The sequence below is a fragment of the Alligator mississippiensis genome, chromosome 13 (genome assembly GCF_030867095.1).
Source record: "Alligator mississippiensis isolate rAllMis1 chromosome 13, rAllMis1, whole genome shotgun sequence".
In the NCBI taxonomy this organism is placed as follows: domain Eukaryota; kingdom Metazoa; phylum Chordata; order Crocodylia; family Alligatoridae; genus Alligator; species Alligator mississippiensis.
Genome location: NC_081836.1, coordinates 40,386,438 through 40,408,494, shown reverse-complemented (window position 1 = coordinate 40,408,494; position 22,057 = coordinate 40,386,438). Strand labels below are relative to the sequence as shown.

The following is a 22,057-nucleotide window of genomic DNA, read 5'->3' as shown; positions in this document are numbered from 1 at the left end:
AGGGGATATATAGATTCCTAGTTATGGTGCTTTTAAAAAAATTACATTTGTATCCTGCAAGTGCTCAGAAGAATAGCTGAGCTGTCAGCTGAAAACTACAGCAGGCTATCTGGAATCAGTCACATTTTGCAATGTTTGCAAAATGTTTCATTAGCCTACCATAAGTGTGCATGTGTACTCATTACTTTACTCTTCAAGTACAAAACTAGAGAGAGGTAGAGTTAGTAGCCATGTTAGTCTGAAATCAGGCAGAAGGTAGGGCATGATAGCATGCTAAAGATTAACTCATTCAGAGAGTAATAAGCTTTCATAGGTGACAGCCTACTTGGTCAGATGCAATGAATAGACTTGCAGAGAGCATGGGTACTAAATAGAAAGGAACAAATAAAGTAATTTAAATACAAAGAACTGGGAAAGGAGGAAGAAAGGATAATGGAAAGGGGCACAGCTGAGAGAATGAAGGTGGGTTGGAGAGACAAAGCAGTCAACCCAAAGAGTGACACGAGGGTTACAAAAGCTAGTCTAAGTAATGGGATAAGAATTCAAAGTCTCTACTGAGACCCTACGTAGCACAGTCTGGTCTGTGGATATTTTCTTGTTCTGTCAGTTTGCATCCAAGTTGGTTTTTAGAGTTTTGTTGTTTAAGACATCTGCTTTGAGGCCGGCGATGGGATGTCCAGGGGGTTTAAGCATTCTGCCACAGGCTTTTGTCTTTTTGGAATTGATGTCAAATTGGTGTCCATTCATTCTTTCACATGGGGATCACTGTGTCTGTCCAATGTGGATAGCAGAGAGGCTGTATAAGCAGGTGATGGCATATATGATATTGGTAGAGAAACAGGTTGGGGAGCTGCCTGCAAGGTACAAGCTTGAGATGAATAAGTTAAGTTTCTGAGGTGTCACCCTGCCCTGCCTTCACATACAAATGAAAATGCATAAAAAGATACATACTTCAGGGAGTAACCGGAGTCCTCCCACGCTGCTGTTAGGGACCTACCTAATTCGTAGGGGCTGCCCTCCCCCTCCCACCCCCAATCCCCCACCCCCCAATTTCAGGGGCAGAATGCAGGCCCGGGCAGTCATTTTGCAGGTGATGCGCAGTGCCCCCTCCCCCCCCAATGCCTCAGATTGGCCATGGGGCCCTAGTGGCCCTGCCCCTCACTGCCGATTGGTTTGCGGGGCCTGCCTATCATGTAGCCTTGCCCCTGACTGACTGCAAGGACTGTCCATCATGCAGCCCCGCTCCTCACTGCCAACTGATGGTGGGGTGGGAGCCGCAGCCATCTTGCCCGCAGCTTTGGGCAGGCAGCTCCCCCTTCCCCACCGGGCTGCCGCAGCACGCTGAGAACTGCTGGCTCCCTCCGTGGTGCCAGCATTTTCTTTTTGGTAAGTTTTTTTTTTTTTCTTCCCCACGGATTTCATGGGCATCGCCTGGATTTTGCGAAATCTGCAAAAATGCAAGTTAGGTAGGTCCCTAGCTATTGTGTATTCTTTATTGGTGAAAGTCATCCTCCCAGCACAAAAAAAGCCAGTCTGGTTTTGTGTGAGGGGCTCAGTAGGAACAGGAGGAATGCGTTCATTCTTGCTCCTTGCAGTTCTCTCTCAGTTAACTTGCAGTACTCAGGATGTACTGGATCAGGTCAAATTCTGCTCCATTATAATGATGTTGATTTGAAATGCATCTGCTGAGCTAAATGGAGTTAAACCAGAACACTCACATGAACAACTTTATCAACTTCAGAGACCCTTCAAAAAGTTTAACAGACCACATGCTTAACTAGTATGTGTATATCAACATAGAATTGCCGTTCATAATTTGGTGCTCTAAAACTGTTACCCATTTGTACTGGAGACTGATTCAGAGTTTGCTGAGGAGGAGGATTCCGTAACCAGAGGGTATCTGTACCGTGAACACCAGCACCTCAAGTAAGAGTACAGCTGGAGCAATCTCTAGATGAACACTATTTCTGGGATTTATGGGCTTGCACTGATAACATTCTCATTGATGTTCAGGCTTGAAACACAGACATAAAACCTTGCTTTAACAGTATTATTCCTATTGCAGACAGTTAGAGATATTCCAAAACCAGTCTCCTACATTTAAATGAAATGGGAGCAACTAGTAAATTTCCCAAGGCATGCAATCATTGCCGCAGCCCTTGAGAGGAACTGGATTTTTTTCTGAACTGTCATTTCATACATTCTCTATATACAGCTTGTTCACAAAGAGTTTTTGGCATATCTTACTCTAGGTTGGCATTTTTTAGTTTCCTCCTCAGAGATTACTTTTAGAAAATCCCATGTTATTGGGAGTATGGTTTATTATAGAGCCACATTTTAAGGACCCTTGTAAGGGAGAAATTCAAGCAAATACTTATTTCAGCCAAGATCGTCTCTGATCCAAGCTGTCTTCAGAGTACTGATTTTATTTCCTACCATTATGAGAAAATTTCTAGATACTTTGGAGGAAAGTTGTTCAATTCACAATCAACTGGATGTTTCTATTGGAGCTAAATATGATCTTGAAAGGCTGTTGTTGAGCTTTGTTCAGAGTGTTTACTGAGGTGTTGGAAGTGTTAGAACTGTAACCCACTGAAAATTATATCCTTTTAGATTAGTGAAGGACAAAGGAGATGTACTGGGTGTATTATTGAAGATGGTCAGTGCCTTCTTTAGGGAGGATACCATGTTATAATTGTTCGAGAAACCCATTCTGGACATTGACAATCTAGTTATTTTTCTGTCTTCCAGTTTTTGAGAAGGCTGCAATAAGGTAACCGTCATAGTATCTAGTGCCTCAGCTTTGGATTACAGGCCTAAGTATGGGACATGTATTCTTCATGTTAAGTAGTTCTCCATAATGACCCTGTCCTGTCTTTGAACCAGTATTTACCAACTTTTGGATCATGCTGCAGGGCCAGATTTTTTTTGAATTGGCCTTTGTAGAGATGTGGTAGAATGTATACAGAGTTTAGAATTTGATTATAAACAGTAGATTAGGAAAAGGGTTGAGTTTTTTAAAAGCTAGTTTTGGTTCTGTAATTTTAAACATTAGTTTGCACTTGTGTATAGGTGCTTTTATTATAAAACTAGCCAAAGTACCTGGCTTTGCACGGGTTGTGGGTACATTGAAGCGCCGGTCATGCTTACAGAGCTGGAGTGTTGTCTGCATGAATGACAACATTATACTCTGGTGTCATCTTCTCCATGGCACACTTGAAATTATGAACATAGTTGTTTTCCTTGTGGAGTGTCTTGCAACTGCAACACCACCTGCAGGTTGGTTTGAATGACATTGTTTCAACGCTGCTCAGCCTGCTTTGTATTGTCACCCATGAAATAGATCTGTAGGAATTTGGGCTCTTCATTTGGGGGTGGCATCAGACTGCCAATCTGATGATAAACCTCGCCCTGCACTTCAGATGTGGGCGTGTAGCCAGATTCTCTGATCTTTTGTTGGTGCCAAAAGATGTCATTTGAAAGCATGAGTTGTATCTTCTAATGTTGCTTTGGGAATGATGTGCAGCTGGAGTGTTGCCTGGCAACACTGTATGAAGGAGCTCAGGAGGATCATTCATTTGGGGCAGTTCAACTTTGCCACTGTTGCAGCATATCCCTGGAGCTTCTCTTTTCCATCTCATTGCAAAGCAGTGGCTGCAAGAAGTCACCATTGAGCCAATTGCAACTAATGGATCAGAACCCTAATCTAAGGCTGGATTGTAGAAGAACGTGGAGTTTTCCTGTTCCCTCCAGGGCTGGTTCCTGGCTGCAGCCATTGCTGCTCTGTTTGCAAGTTGCTATGCAGGAGTTTTGGTTGCTCTGGATGCAGCCATTGCTGGTTTGTTTGTTTCTCGTCTTGCAAGTTGCTGCTCTGGAGTCTCAGCCGCTTTGGCTGCAGCTTTTCCAAGTCAATTTTTGGCAAGTTTGCTTCTTGTAGATTGCCTTACAGGGAATGCCTCTCACCACACCCTAATCAGTCCCTGAGAAGGCCCAGTACGATTTTCTCCCTGGACTTTCCTTAAGCCCTCACTCTGCCTGCGGGTGCTCCCAGGTCCTATTAACCAGTCCCAACCACAGCCCTTAGGGGAATACTCCTAAATGCGGAGCCTTCTTCAGCTGTACTGGTTGACCTTGGCCAGGAACTTTGAGCTTTGCTAAATAATGTTTTGCACGTACAAATTTACTCTGCTTCCTGGGGCTAACCTGTCACAGGGGGTCATAAAGTATAGATCAAAAAATCAGTGAAGTTTTTTTTGAGCCAAATCAACACACACACACACACTTTATTAATATAGAAGAAAGAAAGCAAATAGAATAAAAATAACATTACTACTACAAAAGATCATTTATATGGCATTTCAGGCACATTCTAGCTGCTTGCAGACATTAAAAAAAAAAAAAAAAAAGCACTCTCCCAGAAGTAGCAGCACATTACTTTGACCTGGTTCCACAGCATCTGTATAGATCCGGCATTTCAGCAAGGCTTTTGGTGCTTTTATCTAATAGCTGATTCAGTCAGTTTTTAGATAAAAACGCCAAAAAGCCCCACTAAAGCACCTGATCTATACAGACATGAGGCAAACCAGGTCCAGCTAATGCAATGCCTCTTCTGGGCATGCACAGGGCTCAGTGCAGGAGCATGCCAGGCCAGGTGGGGGGGCATGTTTAATATCTGCAAGTAACCTCTATTCTTGGCTGCATAGTTCCATGTTTGTAGATGACTATGCATGTATGTAGACTGGGTATGTGCAGCAGGCTGTGCCCTGGCCATGTACATTTTTGGCTTTGCGCATGCAGTCCTTAAGGAGGTGTAGCACTAAGGCCCAAAAATATAGTTGCCTTGAAACATGTAACAAACAGGTGTTAGACCTCAGTGCCAGTAGCAGAATGTTAGAGTGATTGCCTGGGAAGCTGGAGCTTTTGGCTGCCTATAATATAATATATGGTGAATTTATATTGGAGGTAGTGCAAATCTTTTTTTTTTTTTTAAGGTACATGGTTTAAGAAGAATTGGTGAGGACACATGGAATTTTCAGTGCACTAATTGTATTCAGTTTTGTATCTTAATTTTATCTAGTGCTGTTGAATACCTAAACCCATTTTTGTGGCATGGTAGGATAGATGAGAACTGTTTGTGAGGATCTCAATCCAGATATTAAAATTTGAAGTACTGTACTCTCGGTAGGCTGGTGGAAGCAAACGGAAGATATGGTGATATCTCATCCTTGAAGAGTGTTTGTATGCCATTTTGAACGTGGCTGTAAAATCTAGATATAGTGTAAGGGAAGAGATCTGTTGACTGAGTGATCAAATTGTAGCAAGGTAAAAGGACTTCTCATTTACCTAACTGGCAATGTCACAGATTCTCTAAGATGTAGAGTCTGCTACTGTGTTATTTTGAGCCTGGATTACAGCAGTGTATTTTATATGGGGTCACATCTTGAACTTTATCTGGAAACCCAGGTTAGTGCAGAATTCAATGGCTCAATTGTTAACTGGCATCACTAGGTGGCAGCATGCCTCCCAGTGCTATGTGATCTACACCGGGGGCAATAATAATGAGAGACATCAACTCCTTTTACTTAGACTGGGTAAACACTTCATCAGAGCAAGATGTGGAGATAAAATTTCTGAATATAATAAATGAGTGCCTTCTAGAACAGCTCATCTTGGAACCCATAAGAGAAGAAGCAATTCTAGGCCTAATCCTAAGTAATACACTGGACCTGGTTCAAGAGGCTGCTCTTGGTAAGCCACTAACAGTGACCATAACATCCTAAAGGGAGGGAGTGAGCCAAAATCCATCACACTGATATGCCACTTTAGAAAGAGAAATTACATGAAAATGAGGACCTTAGAAAGAAGTTATTAAAAGGATCAGTCAAAAACAATAAAAGAGACCAGCAGGCAGCCTGGAAGCTGTTTAAGATTCCTATATTAGATGTATTTGTATACCCCAAATCACAAGGGGTACCAAGCAATCTAGTAGAACTCTTGCATGATTTAATAGCAGAGTTAAGGAGTCCATCCAAGCCAAAAAGATATCCTTCAAAAAATGGAAGGCATGCCCAGATGAAGAAAACAGGAAAGCCTGCAAACTCTGGCAGGTCAATTGAAAAAGTGAGATAAGACAGGTCAAAATAGAACTTGAGTGTCTAGCAAAAGCTATTAGTTAATAATGAAAACTTTAAAAAAATACCTCAGAAGTAGGAAGCCGGTGAGAGAATGAATGGGAGCATTAGGTGTCAAAGGTGTAGAAGATGCACTTGGGGATGATAGGGCATAGCAGAGAAGCTAAATTAATTCTTTGCATCAGTTTTTACTGCAGAAGATCCTTGGGAAATTCCCACACCAAATCAGTCCTTCCTAATGGACGCATCTAAAGAGTTGGACCACACTGAAGTGACAAAAGAAGTTTTAGAACAAACTGATAAATAGTAATAAGTTGCCAACCCTGGAAGACATTCACTCAGTAGTTTTGAAGGAACTCAAAGGTACCACTACAGAACTGTTGGCAATATTATATAACCCGGTGATTTTTAACTGGGGTGCCAGAGCACCCTGCAGTGCTAGAAGGCCCTTCCAGGAGTACCACAACATGGGTGGAGACAGATCTGGAAGTAGCTGCGGGTGGAGCCTGTACTATTTTTGCCGCCCTTCCCAGTCCAAATCCCACATGTCCTTCCAGGAACAGAGGCATGCCAGGCAAGTGGGACTGTCCTGCACCCCTCTGTTTCCAGGAGAAGCATGTGGGATCAGACTGGGAGGGCTCTGGCAACAGCATGGGATCTGGCTGCCGGCCTTTCCACTGTCCGTTTAAAGGAGCCAGTCTGGCCCGTGGAGCAGCTGTTTGCTTTGCCCATCCAGAGAGGTCAGGCTGGGCTGCAGCAGCCCTTTACACTCCGCATTTGCAGCAGCCCTTTACACTGGAGCAGCTCGGTGTGGGGACATCAGGGCAGGTACAAACCACCCTTCCCCCCCACCCAAGCGATGCAAGGGAGTTTTGGCCAGGGCACAAAACTCATTAGTTGTGCCTCTGCTCCTCTCTACTTTAGGTTTAGGAGAAAACCCTAATACAGGCAGAAGCATGCAGCCCCTGTTTAAGAACTAATGAAGTAAGCAGGGGGAGTTCAACAGTGGTTCTGAAACAGGTGCTGCCAAATTCAGAAAAGTTATAGAAGAGTCTCCTGACTTTAAAACGGTGGAGAGCCACTGATATAGCCTGTCAATTCAAGCGGCATGTGCCAGAGGACTGGCAGGTTGCCAACACTCATATTCAAAACAGGCTTTAGATGTGATCCTGGGAACTAAATACCAGTGAGTCTCACTTCCATCCTTGGCAAGTTGGTAGAGTCTATAAAATCAGCAGTCACATGAACAAATATGATTGCTGGGGAAGCATCAGCATGGTTTTTGTAAGACAAATCCTGTCTCACCAACCTGCTAGAGTTCTTTGAGGTTGTTAACAAGCACATGTCAACTGGATCCCCTTGTTCATGACATATTTGGGTTTTCAAAAAGTGTTCAACAAGGTCCCTCACTGAAAGCTTTTAAAAAAACTGAGTTGCCTAAAAAAACCGAGTTGCATGGGACTGGAGGCAAGATTCTTCTGTGGATCAAGTGATAGTTAAAAGATACAAAGCAAAGGGAAAGAGATAAATGGTCACTTCTCAAGATGGAGGGAGATCTGCTCTGAGCCCAGTTTTATCATTTTCATCAGTGATCTGAAAATGGGGGTTTGAAGTAAAATCTCCCAAGACTTTAGGTGTTAGTAAATTATTCCAGGTAGTCAAATCCCAAGCTGTCAGAAAGAAGCTGCACCAAACTGAGTGAGTGGGTAAAAATAGGGAAGATGAACTTCAGGATTGACAAAACATTAAAAGATCACTTTTAAGAGTTAATGGGCATTTTTACACATGTAAGCATACCACTACCATTTTCTACTTGCTGACATGCATTTTGCTGCTTATATAGCTGCATGCAACGCAGCATGGTGCATGTCAGCTCACGTAAGAAGGAGACTTGATTAATCGAATCTGCTCCAAAGCGGCAGATCTCCAGTGCGCTGTGTGACTAAAAAGTCTGTGTGTAAATGTTCTAAGTTTTCAGCACACGCTTTTTAAAATAAAAGTGTTTAGTGGGAAATATATGAAACTGGCTGCAGGCATTAATAAGATGTGTATATATGTGGAACTCTTCGTTTAGGTTCTAAATTGGATGTGATGGGTCTGTTCTGGTTTTTTGGATTTAACTGATTCCGTTTGCTTACTTACACAAATATATTTTTTTCCTACTTTTTTTTAACAAAAATTGGCTATAAAGCTGTGTTGATTATAGCAATGGGCAGCATTCTCTCCTGCTGTCTCCTTTTCAAAACAGGTTTTCTTTATGCTTTACCTTCATGTCTTCACACGGTTGGTTCATAAACCAGATCTTTATGTAATAGCTGTTGTCTTACAAGTTTTTTTCTATGCTTCTGTCTGTAAATAGCAAAGCCACCCCAAGAATCCCAATGACAAACACCGGAGCAAGAAATGTAAAGAACCTAAGCCCAGGGTGAAAAAGCTGAAGTATCATCAATATATTCCACCTGATCAGAAAGGTGAGAAGAACGAACCACAGATGGACTCCAACTATGCTCGTTTGCTACAACAGCAGCAGCTTTTTCTGCAGCTGCAGATCTTGAGCCAACAGCAACAACACTACAACTACCAGACGATTCTGCCTGCACCACTCAAGTATGTGAGGCTTTGTCAGTTTTTTCCCCTAATAAAATTATTTCATTTTTTTTTTCTTAATAGTGAAAATTGTTGTGAAATATAGACTTGTGCTTGAGAAATAAATAGTCTGTTTGATACACAGGGGAGTGTGGACTCATTACACGTGAGCCACTCATATTTTAAAGGTTGGTTAGTGCCTATGCCCTCAGTATCACCTGTTCTTCAGTCTGTAGTTCTCTGCATCATTTACCAGCACACACAGGGCATTTTTACACGTGTTCTGAGATGAGGCGCCAGGTGCTTTAATTAATGAGCCACGCTAATGAAAAGCACCTGCGTGTCATGCGTCCCCACACTGAAAAAATGGTGGCAAGTCACTTTGAGCTAAAGTTCATCAAATGTGTTTTATTTCAAAGTGCCCCGCCACCATTTCTTCAGCAGGACACACAGGGATGCTGATAAAGGTGATGCAGAAGGCTGCTGCAGTGCATCTATTTCTGTGCTCCAACCCGCTAGATTTCCAGCGCGTCGGAGCGCGCTCCCCCCATGTCTGTAGGAGCCCATAGTGATGAAACTACTATTAGTCTGATTTATTAAAAGGGTAGTAAAGACTGAAACTACTGCCTTAATTTTGGCCTGGGGATATGTGTACAAACAAAACCCCTCCACTCCTCTGTCTACTGTATTTTTTAAAATTAAATGTGCATTTGAAATTCACAAGAATCCTGATGTCTTATTAACCTTGTAGGTTTCAAAACCCTGCCCATAGGGTAGTGTAAATACTGGGTGGGTAGATCGGAGAGAGATGCAATCAACAGATACGTTTGCTTATTACAAATAAAATTAGCATCATGTTGCTTTTGGAGTCATAGGAGAAGCTTTTGCATTATAGGCAACATTTTGGAGGTGCTGAGGTGTTTAATAAGAAATGTTGGGCTTTAAGTTACTGGCAATAAATTAAAAGTTCAGCCTATCTTGGTCATTTTTATATGGCATCCTAACACCAAGACGGTACGAGTATCTCAGACATTTTCCTTCTACACCCTTGTGATATAGGAAAGTGGTATATCTAGTTTAATAATTAAATACAAAATAAATAATTTGTTCAAGTACTTAAAAGGAGTCTGGCCAAGCTGGAAATTGACCTCAGATCAACAAGGGTTTCAGTTTCTTAATCACGTGATTATCCGTCCTGGACTACTTTCATTGGAACACCATAGTTACATAATAATAAATTCTTTAAATTAGTTTTTTAAAGAGTAAGACTGTTTTCCAGCCTTTCTTGACAACTGATAGTAGATTACTAGAAGGTACCATCTGAGACAACATTTTTATCACTGCCATGCACCCTATCAGTTATTGTGGTGCTTGCTATCAGCAGTTCCTTTTGTTATAGGTACTGATTTTTCAAAAATATATTTACCCCTGAATAATAAAACAAAGAAAAAGGACATTTTATATACGTTATCTAAATAATGGCATCCCTTTTACTTATTGTTAAATTGTCTAGGCTTCTTACTAGAGATTAATGATTTGTACTGCATATAAAAAGCAAAATACGGTGGTCAGTACTTCATCCTTAAATTCATATGAAACTTGGATAAATGATAGCACATTACAAATTATAGCCTTTCTTCTTGGAGATAGTTTTTAGATAATGTACATCTTTATGGTGCCAGGTAGGAAACACAGGAAATGGTATATTGCCTATTTTCTGCAAATCTGTAGAAGCAGGGAATGAAAATCTGTTTAAATTCATTCATTTAAAAATATTATAGTAATGAAACAAAGCTTAGTCCTGTGCACTGTCAGAGCAGTTTAATTGTTTCTAATCTAATAAGTATTTTAATTCCCAAAACAAACATTTAAGATATCTTACTAGCACCACTTTAAAAGACCCTTGAGATACTAAGATGTAAGTATTGTTGCTCAGAAGCAACAGTAAAAGCATAATTACATAAACCATGAATGAAAATTGCAGCTGTTCAGGAAGATGAAGAGGAAGTCTTGAAATTCAGTGACTGTTAAATATATTTAGGTCTCTTGATACAAGGACTCATTGTCTGATCTTATTCTTTTTTCAAAAGAAGATTAAGATTAAACTTTTGGATGTTTAGAAAATGCAAATTGATTTTCCAATAACATAGAATAATAATAATAATAGATCAAGCAGATTAAACTAGAATAAAACAAGATGCTTACCAATACATGTATTTCCTTGATGTGACATTTCCTTGGAGCTTGAAGTTTGGGAATTTGGCAGAGGGGCATAGTGGCCATATTAATGGCCACTGTTTCCCTGCTGCCAAATTTCCAGACCTGTGGGGAGTTCTGCAAGCCAGATGAGATGGCTCTGCAGGCTTCATTTGGCCTGTGCGCCAGAGGTTGAGCACTCCTGACCTAGCGTTATATACTTAATTTCTGAAAGGCACGTTTAAATACCAGTTCTAAATTCTATTATTTTATGCTGCTGTCCTATTTAAGTTGTTGTGAGGATGACCAGTTGAGGAATAGATTAAATATAAAGGAACATTTTAAGAAAATTATAGTAAATTGACAGTTACTAAAAATATTTAAAAGATTGGTTTCACAATGCCTTCTATTCTGAAATAGTGCAAAGATTTTTGAAGTATTTAGAAATTATTGTTGCATGTTTCTCATCTTCTATCTTTTATATTCTCATGCAGAAACCAAGACATTTAACCACAAACTAAAGGTAGATCTCATTTTACAGATGTAGTATACATCAGATAGTATATGCCAGAACAGTCTGTAGATATCTCTTTACTAGGGGTGCACAGATAGAGATTTTTTGAGCTGATACTGATAGCTGATATTTAAGGAGGCACATCGGCCAATACCAATACAATATCCAATACAGGTGCAGGTGGTAAGTCTGTTGTGGTGGAAGGGGAGGGGGGAGGAAAAAGGTTGGGGGGGAGATCAACACCCCCTGCAGTGAGGGAGCAGGGGCAGGCACTGCCCGGGGGGTCAGGGGTGAGGGGTGGAGGTCCAGCTTGTGGCAGGGGCAGCTCCTGTTGCTGTCTGCACCCCAGGAGGGGGGGCAAGGCCCAGATCTGCACAGGGTGGGGTGGGTGGTCTGGAGCTGGCACTGTGGGGGGGCTCTTCTTGGCGGGGGCTGGGCTCAGAGCAGGCACTGGAACAGGCTGCAGCCACCCTACATTTTGCCACAGCTCCACTCCCAGTGCCACCGCTCCCACCAGCCACTTGGCACAGCCTTGGCTCTTCCCAGTGTGTGGGTGCAGGTGGGACATAGAACTGGGCTGTGCCTCAGGGCGGCAGCACTGGCAGCAGAGCTGTGGTGAAATTTGGGGCAGGGTGCAGCCCCTCCCAATGCTGCCGGCACCCGCTCCAAGCCCAGCCCCCGCCGAGAAGAGTCCAGCGCAGCGCTGGCTCCAGCCCACCCCATGCAGATCTGGGGGCACACCCCCTTCACACCACTCTCCTAGGGTGTAAGCAGCAGTGAGAGCTGTGCCTCCATCCTGCACCCCACTCCTCTCACCGCGGGGGTGTTGATCTGTGCCCCCCCCATGCCCCTTTCTTTCCCTTCTGAATTACCAGCTGGAGGCAGCTCTCTGCACTGCCCACTGTGCTCTGTGCTGCACTGCGGCTGTGTGTAGCATGGACACTTACTGGCCCAATATCCAGTACAGCAAATTTTCTTTATATCAGTACCGATCCAATATCAGACTGATGTATCAGTGCGCCTCAACTCTTTACAAATACCTGTAATCTCCTGGCATATTCCAGTGGAATCCTTTCTGGGTTACAGCTTTATTACAGCTTTAGTGACACTTAGCTACTATGCTCTCCATGTATTTCTTGCAAAACAAAAATGGAATGTCTCCAGCCTCCAGTGAAGCCAGTGGAGAAGTATATATTAAGTGCTTGTGAAGATCACATCGTTTAGGTGTCTGAATATAAATTCAGATGCTTAACTTTAGGTATTTAGTTTGAAAATGTCAGTTTTAGCTGTGGCTATAAGCAGATTAATATTAGGCAATGTGTTTAGATAAAATAGGGATGCATGTTCTCCTCCTGTGCTATTTGTTAATATATCATAGTGAATTACCATTCTCCAGATGATCCTTACTAATTTTTTAAAAAGGTAAACCTTCATTTGAAGAGAGCTTTTAATGTTATAATCTTACTTACCTGCTTAATTGTACCAGTCAGCAGAAGCTTGGTCAGTTTCAACGTTCTTTGTTTTTAAGATCAGATTGTGATATGCCTGCGTCAGTAAGATACAGTTAAGTATTAGGCTATTTAAATAAAGCCAGTAGTTTGATATGGTATGGGCCACATTGGCATATACTTTAATATTGTAAAAATAAGTAAGAGAAATGTGTAAAACTAAAGCTAAAGTTCGTAAAATACCAACCATTCTTCACAGCAGACTTCCTCTGCAAGCAGTTCTAGAATATCTAAAATATTTACTGAATCCAACTAACATTTTAAATGTATCTGAGGAAAATCCATGTACCTTGAATTCAGCAACACGTCCTCTTAAATGTAAATACTGTAAGAATCAATGCATTTTAATACCTTTTTTTCATTAAAAGGTCATTGAATGACAAACAGATCAGCAATGGGAATACACCACTGAATACTTTGAGCAACAGCACACCTACAACAGTAGCCAACACACCAAGACAGAACAGTAATATGCCCAGCAGAAAACCAGGACCACTGCCTTCAAGCTTGGATGACTTGAAGGTAAAAATAGAGGGATTTCTCCCTGTGTTAATATTAGAAAAGCTTATAATTTACAAACTGTTACTTATAAACATAAAGTAAAATATTTTTTCTTATGGAAACTCTACCTTCACACTGAGTTTTATATAGAAATGTTTCTGTGGTTCATTTATTATCATCCAGCAATTTTGTTTCGCTTTAGCTTGCATACCAAGTGTTCATAAGCACTTCTCTTGTTCAAAATATTTTATAATTTTCATCTGATTCTTACAGCATTCCTCCATTTCAGATAAGAAAGGAATTTACAGTAGATAATACATGTACTTTATTTGCTTGGTATTTACATGCTTCTCTGGATGAGCAGAGAAGAATAACCATCTAGATTAGGTGTGTCAAAGAAACAGCCCACAGGCTGGCCCTTGGAGCCCTATCATCTGGCCTCTGGTGCTGCCTGTAGATCTCAAAGTTGACCCATAGGCAGCATGAGAGGCACACCAGCTAGCCTTGTACACTGTACACAGTGCCTGCTCCAGCTATTTAAGGACTACACTGTACACAGCATTCATTCCAGCATGTGCCGGCTCAATGCTGGATCCAGCAGGGTGTTCCAGAGCAGCCGTCATGTGCAGTGTGGCTCCAAAGTGGCTGGAGCAGGACTGCACTGCCTGCAGCATCCACTTCAGTCACTCCAGGACATGCACTGGATCCAGCGTGTGGGGTGATCTATGGGTCTGATCCAGCCTGCAGACCAACCCAGTACCACTGAGTTTAAGAGCCCTAATCTAGTTAAAGCAGACTACATGCTAAGATTTTACTCAAACAGATTTTTACACTGACATATAATGACTCCCTCATAAACTCTTGTGCAGAAGTTTAATTCAAACAGGTCCTCTGAGACATTTGGAGAAATCACTGTTGGAATTTCTACGCAGTTATAACACCAGTAAAGCAGTCAGTCTCAAACCAGATTTTTTTCCCTTTATGTGCACAAATTGGATTGGCTGGTCTTGCACAAATTGGATTGGTGTCTTACCAATGTGAAACTGCCAAAAATGTATGCACAAGGATTTTGTTCATTCCAAGGACACACTTCTCTACATTTGGTTCCACTTACACATATTTAAAGTTTTTATACAGAAACTATGGTATTTACTAGAAATAATTCTGTATCACATATAAACAGAAGAATTCATCTTTCCTATTTACATCTATACAGTACAGCTAACTGAATTATTTGTTGCTAGTTATACAGCATAGGCTTTTTTGGGTTATTTGTTTCCTGGAAACTAATTGTTTATGAAGCCCCCAGATGTCTGTTCAGAATGTTATATGGCCAATCCCATACAGCAAATAACTCTTTTTGTTTCCTAATTGGAAACAAACTAAACAAGGGAATAATGAACACACTTCTTACCTGAAAATTCATTTTGATTCATGCATGGAACTTTCAGAATTAATGAATAATTCGTGAAACATCAGACAGTCATGTGAACATGAAACTATGAACTGAAATGCCTATTTTTAAAAATATTTGCATTTCACTTTTCTAGTAGTCATATATAACAACACTATATATGATATTTCCTCAGAATAACTTAATGTTGAAAAAGAAAGCTAAAGCTGACACTGGGGCCCCTTTTACAGATTACAGGTATCGTGCAATTAACTGGTTAATTGTGCAGTTACCTTAAGACCAGCTACACATGCAAAGTAGCCATCACACAATAAAAAGCTCCAACCAGCTATGAAGTTAGATCTCAAAAGCATGTACTAACTTTATAGTTGGTTGCTTTCAAGCTTTATTTTACATGTGTAGCAAGGTCTCCCCTGTGGCTGGGAGCCCCATCAGCTGACAGGGCTCCCAACCCGCAGGGGAGCGTTAAACCCCCAAGCCCTGGGAATCGTGGCTGCCATGATCCCCAAGGCTTAGGGGGACCATGAAACCTCTGGCCCACATGGAGCTCTTGGCCCATGACACAATTGGGACCAGGAGCCCTATCAGTTGCGAGGTCTCTGTCCCAGGTGATGATGAGGCACAGCCAGGACCAGGAGCCCCATCAGTTGTGGGATCTCTTAGATCTGGCTGTGTTGCCCGTGCAGCTGGGAGCCCTAGGATGAAACCCCTAAGCCTTCAGGATCATGGCTGCCATGATCCCCAAGGCTCAGGGGGGCATGAAACCCCCAGTCCCCATGAGGCTCTCAGCCTTGGCTGCACCTCACATGCATCTGGGACTGAGAGTCCCACAACTAATGGGGCACTCATCCCTGGCTATGCCTTGCACAGCCATGACTAAGAGACCCCACAACTGGCTCAGATATAGCTGCACCTCGCACAATTTTGGCATCCCTCAGTTCCAGCTGCATGTGAGGTGTAGCTGAGGCCAAGAGCCCTGTCAGTTGCAGGGCTTTTGGTGTGGCATGGCAGGCACAACTGTATGGATCACACAGTAGATCCAGTCACACCCTTACCTGCACATGTAGAGGGGGCCTGATACACTGAAAATAGATAAGGACCTCAAGTTTTTAGTATTCAGTAGCTACTGTGTAAATGCTCTTGTGTGAGGCAGCAGAGACATCTAGTGGATAGCTGATCTGCAGTTTATATTTCTTAATCCAATAGTTTTTTAATGGAAAGCGGGGGGAAAAAAGGTTTCTGAGATTAGATTTTTGTGTCAAGAATTTACTGATTTCAAAGCTAGTATTTTCATATGAAACAATTATAGGACATGCAACTTAGACTTAACTTTAAAGTTGGAAATGCTAAATAGTTACATATGCAGTTCGCAGTGGTCCGAAAAGTTCTTATCCATTCCTGCTGCAATTTACCAGTATTCTGCTCTACTGCCCACAATAGTATTTTTAAATACTTATTTCTAGTGCAGTTCCAGTCTTGTGGAAAGACCTGCTGCGAATGTTTTTAACACCATATCGTTTACATGTGGGCTAGGCAGGATCCAGCCCTGGGAGGCTTTAAAACTAATATGCAGATTAGAATGCATATGGGATGTTCGTGTGAAAGCTACTGAAAAAATGGTAAAACATTTAAACGATAAAATATTTTTCACATTCAAGCAGTTATCCATGTAAATTCTCCTGGTGCTGTGCATCAGAATTAGATTCTTTAACTCAGGTGTTTGTGACTGTTGGCTGCATCCCAAATGCTATTGTGCTTCTCACCAAAGGTTCTAGGGAGCAGAGAAGGCCCAATTGTCCCTTGGGTCCTTCTTACTACCTGTAGCAGTGGGGTGAACTTCTTCCATATCAATTTATAGTTTTATGCTGTTGATTTTGTTTTCTGTAGTGCATTGACAAATAAGATCTGTAAGTTTGTTACTTTGATTTTACCCTTACACACATGCATACCACCAGTATAGCATTCCTAGAATGACAGAAGCCAAGTCAAGAAGAGCAAATCTAAGATTGGTTGTTCGTGAACCTCTTTATTGGTAACCAGTACCACTTCAGTGTCCTTTAAAGGACCTGTACCAGACACATGTCCAAGGTGTTCTTGGAGAGTGAGAAAGAGGAAAAATTTTAGCTTCTTATGCAAGTCAGTCAGGCTTCCTCAAGCTCCAAACAAAGTGTGGTATCGGGTCATTTGATCTTGATCAGTGCCCTGCTGGAGCTCTGATTTCAAATATCTTAGTATATATCTATTCTGAGGCTGCCTTTGTACAGAGATCCTCAACCCAGATTGCTTCTGGTAATCCCAGTATCTTCCATGTTGATACTTCCATGTTGATACTAATTGCATGTTACCCATTAGTTGCATAAGCCATCACAATACCAGAACTTTACCAGTACTTTCTATTTGGCAAATTAGGAGAGGCAATTGCCAAACCACTGCAGTTGCTGGAAATATGTACTCTTCTCTGGTATGCAAAGACAGGCTACAGCTAGGAGGATTACATCTCTTTTAGATGGTTATATGCCTTTTCTTCCTCTTATGGTAAGCTTGGCAGAGAACTCCCAAATATCTCCCAAATATCCAACATCCCCATTCTGTGTACCTTATTGAAAACCAAGGATAAATTCTTAGAAGGGATCCATGAGGGGTAGTAAAAAGAGATCTCAGCTTCATAAAGACTAAATTTTCAACTCCTCTGCCACACTACTTACACATTTTACCAGCTATGGTCTTGATAGACACAGTGGGAGATACCACCTTATTTCAGGGGCCTGCTTTGTCTACTGTTTCTAAGGCTAGATTGTTCCTAAAAGAGACAGAGGAAGCCACCTCACATGAGCCACCTGGTTTTGCCTACAAGTACGTAGGAGGAGAAGGATGGGGGAAAACGTGCATTAGGAAAAGAATATTCAATCCTTAATGTAATTACTGCATCCTCTCTTAACAAAACTGTGAATCTGCCCACAGTGGCCTCAAATGAGATTAAAGTTTCACCAGATCTGATAAAATAAACGGTGAGAACTTTACATGCATCTCTGGAAGGTGAACAGAAAAATACAAGTTTTTACATATTTTGCATCCTTTCATAGCAAGAAAACTGGCTGTGACCATTGAGATTTATTACAGCCTGCAAAAACCACATGGCATATACATAAGACTCTTGGCCACACTAGAAAGAACTGATAGGAGACATTAGCTTCTTGTGCTGTGGATTCCTCCTAGGGAGTACTTGCTTGGGAGTCCCATCCTTGTATGGTCTCCTTGAAGCCAGTCCAAGCAGGGCTTCAACAGTGAGGAGAGCCCTAGATCCTTCCAACTCTGAGGCCCCAGCCACATAGTACCTGACCCTCCCTGATAACTTTGCTGCCACTACAGTTCTAGAGTGGTTTGGCCTCTTGAGCACCTTTACACATGCCAGACTAACTGCTCCAGCAGCCTCCATGTCACATCTATCAAGTGTTCCTGCACTTCAGAACGGGCGGGCTCTTGAACTAAAGCTCATCGAATCAGCTTTAGCTCAAGCGCTCAGGCTGCCATTTTGAAGTGTGGGATGCTGAATACACATGATGCTGTGGGCACTTTAATTAGAGCAACTCTTGGAGCCTCTCTAATTAAAGCACACACACACGCCCTCCACCCCGGAGCACATGTATAGATGCCCCTTATGTCCATGGCCAACACTAAAGGAATGGAGGCTAGCTCCTCACATAACTCAAGAAAAGTGATAGCCTTCATATGGCATTTATGGACCAGACCCACTGTTGGCCATTCCAAGTCTGCATGACAGTGTGTTCTCCACCACCCTGATCTGGTCCAGAACTACCATTAAAGAAAAAATCATTCAGATATCTGTTTCATATCTCTAGACTTTGTGACTTCTGCTTATAAGAGTTAAAAAAAAAAACTCTTAAAGTATATTCAGTTGTACAAGTAGATATTGAGTTAGCCAAGCTAAGCTCCTTCTGTTAGAGCTAAAAGAGCTTTGGCCACCTATTGATGACTACTCCTACCTGAAATTAGTAACATTTTGTCAATACCTAACTGAAGACAGGATCTAAAAGCTGTTATTAGCATATTGAGTCATCAATCTACTTGATACATTTCTGATACAGAAGGTACCAGAATTTGTGTCATGCTGACATAAAGAAATGACTCAGCAATATACACTGTTTTACCCAGTGCTTCAGTCTGAACCATTACATACTTTAAGTTTGTTACAGACTTATTCAACTCAAATGTAGAGCCGTTTTGTGTGTATAGCATACAGCGAACCTACACTACCATCTGAGGTTTATCCCGTTTTATACAGTTTAATAATACTAATATGAGTGTTTGGCCACCCACCAAATTTAAGGGAGTAGTTGAAGAAGAAATACTGTTATAAGAAATCTTTTTATATAAGACCTGTGATTAATGAAACATGAATATACTGAGAGAGAAATGCTTTAGCAAAATGTAATGCAAACAAAATCTGGCATTAAGTAACATGTTTTAATACTGTAACTTCTATTTTCAGGTTGCTGAACTGAAGATGGAGTTGAAGTTAAGGGGATTACCTGTATCTGGAACTAAAACAGATCTTATAGAGCGTCTGAAACCTTATCAAGATCTTAACAACAATGGAGTCACTACTAGTAACACTACTACAACAGCAACTTCTACTGGGGAGGTGACAGTGGGATTCCCCATTTCAACACTAAATAAAGCAGTTGTTAGTTCTATGTCCAGCTTTCCTACAGAAAAAACATCTACTGCAGTGGGCTGCAAAGCAGCACATATCGAAAGCACTAGCTCCCCTTTGCCCATATCCCCATCTCCTTCAGAGCAATCCAATCTAAGCACAGATGATACTAATATGACAGATAGTTTCACAGAAATGATGACCATGATGTCACCATCCCAGTTCTTAAATACCTCACCTCTAAGAGTCACTATGAATGAAGACAGTGCAAGTCATGCAAGTGGAAGCATGTCAAGCATGGAGTTTGATGCAGCAGAAAAGGACCGCAAGCTTCAAGAAAAAGAGAAGCAGATTGAAGAGCTCAAAAGAAAACTGGAACAGGAGCAGAAACTTGTGGAAGAACTAAAAATGCAACTTGAGGTTGAGAAACGGGGGCAGCAGCAGACCCAATCTTCTAGTAACTCCATAACTGCTTTGGATCAGAAACAATTCAGCGCTGCTATCAAAGATGAAAATGCTCTCCCTGACTGCTCTAATGGAAATCAGTCAGCATCTATAGCCAACCATTCTTTAGGACAGCCAATGTCTACTAGTAGTCAGAGCCTAGTTGCCAAAAAGGCTGTTATCATCAAGCAAGAGGTGCCTGTTGCCAAAGCTGAACCACAGAATGTCATCTCTCAGTTTTACGTGAGTTCTCAGCAACAGCCACAAACTGCAGTTGTTGCCCAGCCTCAAGCTTTACTGACTACTCAAGGAACAGCACAGCTGCTACTTCCATTGTCTATCCAGGGACCGAATTCTTCCACTTCAGTGCAGCTACCAGTAGGAAATATAAAGCTACAGGTATGATGTTTCTTGAACTTAAATCATCCCAGTATCATTGACAATAGTAAGCAAAATTAGCATATATGTGTGCTCATGCTTGCTCTCTTGCTCTCTCTCATTTTTTCTTATACAATAGAAGTGTACTGTTTATAAGACCTGTGTAAAATTACTGACTTGGGTCACAGGTGCATTAGGCAAAAAAAAGTCACTTTTTGGTCTTTAATCTTCTACTAGATTCTTTTCTGGTCCTTGCATTCTTGTTAGAAAATTGTTTTTGAGCACACGAGAAAAAATATTCAAATAAGGCTTAGAAAAATGTCCTGACACACACCTGTCCAAATGTAGAGCATCTGCAGTTACCTATATTTCCTATGCATGGCTTTAATTTATAGTGTCACATCCTTGTCCCATCTGACCCATCACCATACAACTAATGTGTTATTCCTTCATTTACTAAAAAAAAAGGGGGGAGGGATTCTGATATCCCCTTAAAGCAAAATCCACTTGCCCTCCAATTAATCAGTGTTGGCTCTCTCTAGCCCCAAGTAAATGAATTCTGGGTTCAAGCACTATGTGCTCCCCATAATTGTTCAATTCTGCAGCCCTCCATATGTGGCTCTTACCTGCCAGCTAATATTTTTGGGAAGCAAAGGGTGTCTCCCTCTTTGTAAGGACCCTTGACTGCATAGAAGTATGGCTCTTTCCCACTTGGGCCACTCTTCTCATGTTCCCTAGCCCTCAGGAAAAGCAGTGGATCCAGTACCCTATCTCTACTGTTACACACTATTGGTACCGTTACTACTTCCCTCTGGCAACCCTCAGCCTCACTTACTTGAGAAGAGTTTCTGCTTGCTGTAGGTGAATAGCCAACGGGATTTTAAAGCCCTGTTCTAGCAGTTATGTCCAACTTACGCATAGGATCATATGAATATATCACTTCCTACAGTATGGAGTAGCTGAGTCATTCTAATGCATATTATATAGTAGTGAATTCACTAAAGTTTGCCAGGATACAACAAGCTTATAGACTAGGAAGAGGAAAGTTGATGAATTCCTAAGTGCCATATTTACACAATTGTACATTCAAAGCTGTGCAGTAATGAAATATTTTATGAAGGAAACCCATGAAAATTGGAATGGGGAATAAGGAGGTCAAGCCTCAGCATAGAAAAGTTGTTTACATGTCATTTTGGCATTGCATATGCATGTCTAATATACTTTTATACATTAAAGTTTGAGTAACAAGAGAAACGCACAAGAAGCAGGTACATGGAGAGGGGATTTCAACTAGGTACAGTTATTTTACTAGGTATTGTGTACATTTCATTTGCTGTTTAAGCAAGGTTTGGTGAAAAGACTGCATACGCATATGCCCTGTTCACACTCTTTTGGATTAGAGTATGCATCCCCCAAGCCCAGCAATTTATTTTGAGATATACTCACTTTTAAAATGCGTACAGAGAGACTCATTTTTAAATGCTTAAACAAGAGACTGTAGAGCTCCTGTGGAATTGAGAAGTGAGACAGTGGTTGATCAGTAAATGTGATTTCCCAACTGATTTTCTATTAATAACACCAAGAATAATTTTTTATCTGATGATTACACAATCAGAAATATAGAGTTAGGAGGGAACTCAGGAGTCAGCTTGTTGAGGCAGGATCAAGTATTCCTAAACTAAGTCTGACTGATATTTGTCCAACTTCTTG

At 41.5% G+C, this 22,057-nt stretch overlaps 1 protein-coding gene across 5 annotated transcripts in view; it reads left to right on the top strand.

Moving 5' to 3' along the window:
- The window catches only part of MRTFB (myocardin related transcription factor B), a 158,060-nt gene that overhangs the window by 115,572 nt on the left and 20,431 nt on the right, over nucleotides 1-22,057 (top strand). For all 5 annotated transcript variants that reach the window (XM_019494677.2, XM_059716453.1, XM_019494676.2 and 2 more), the window contains 3 exons: nucleotides 8,491-8,738; nucleotides 13,304-13,457; nucleotides 19,361-20,368. In XM_019494677.2, coding sequence (XP_019350222.1) covers nucleotides 8,491-8,738; nucleotides 13,304-13,457; nucleotides 19,361-20,368 — 1,410 coding nt within the window. The remainder of the gene's footprint in view (nucleotides 1-8,490; nucleotides 8,739-13,303; nucleotides 13,458-19,360; nucleotides 20,369-22,057) is intronic.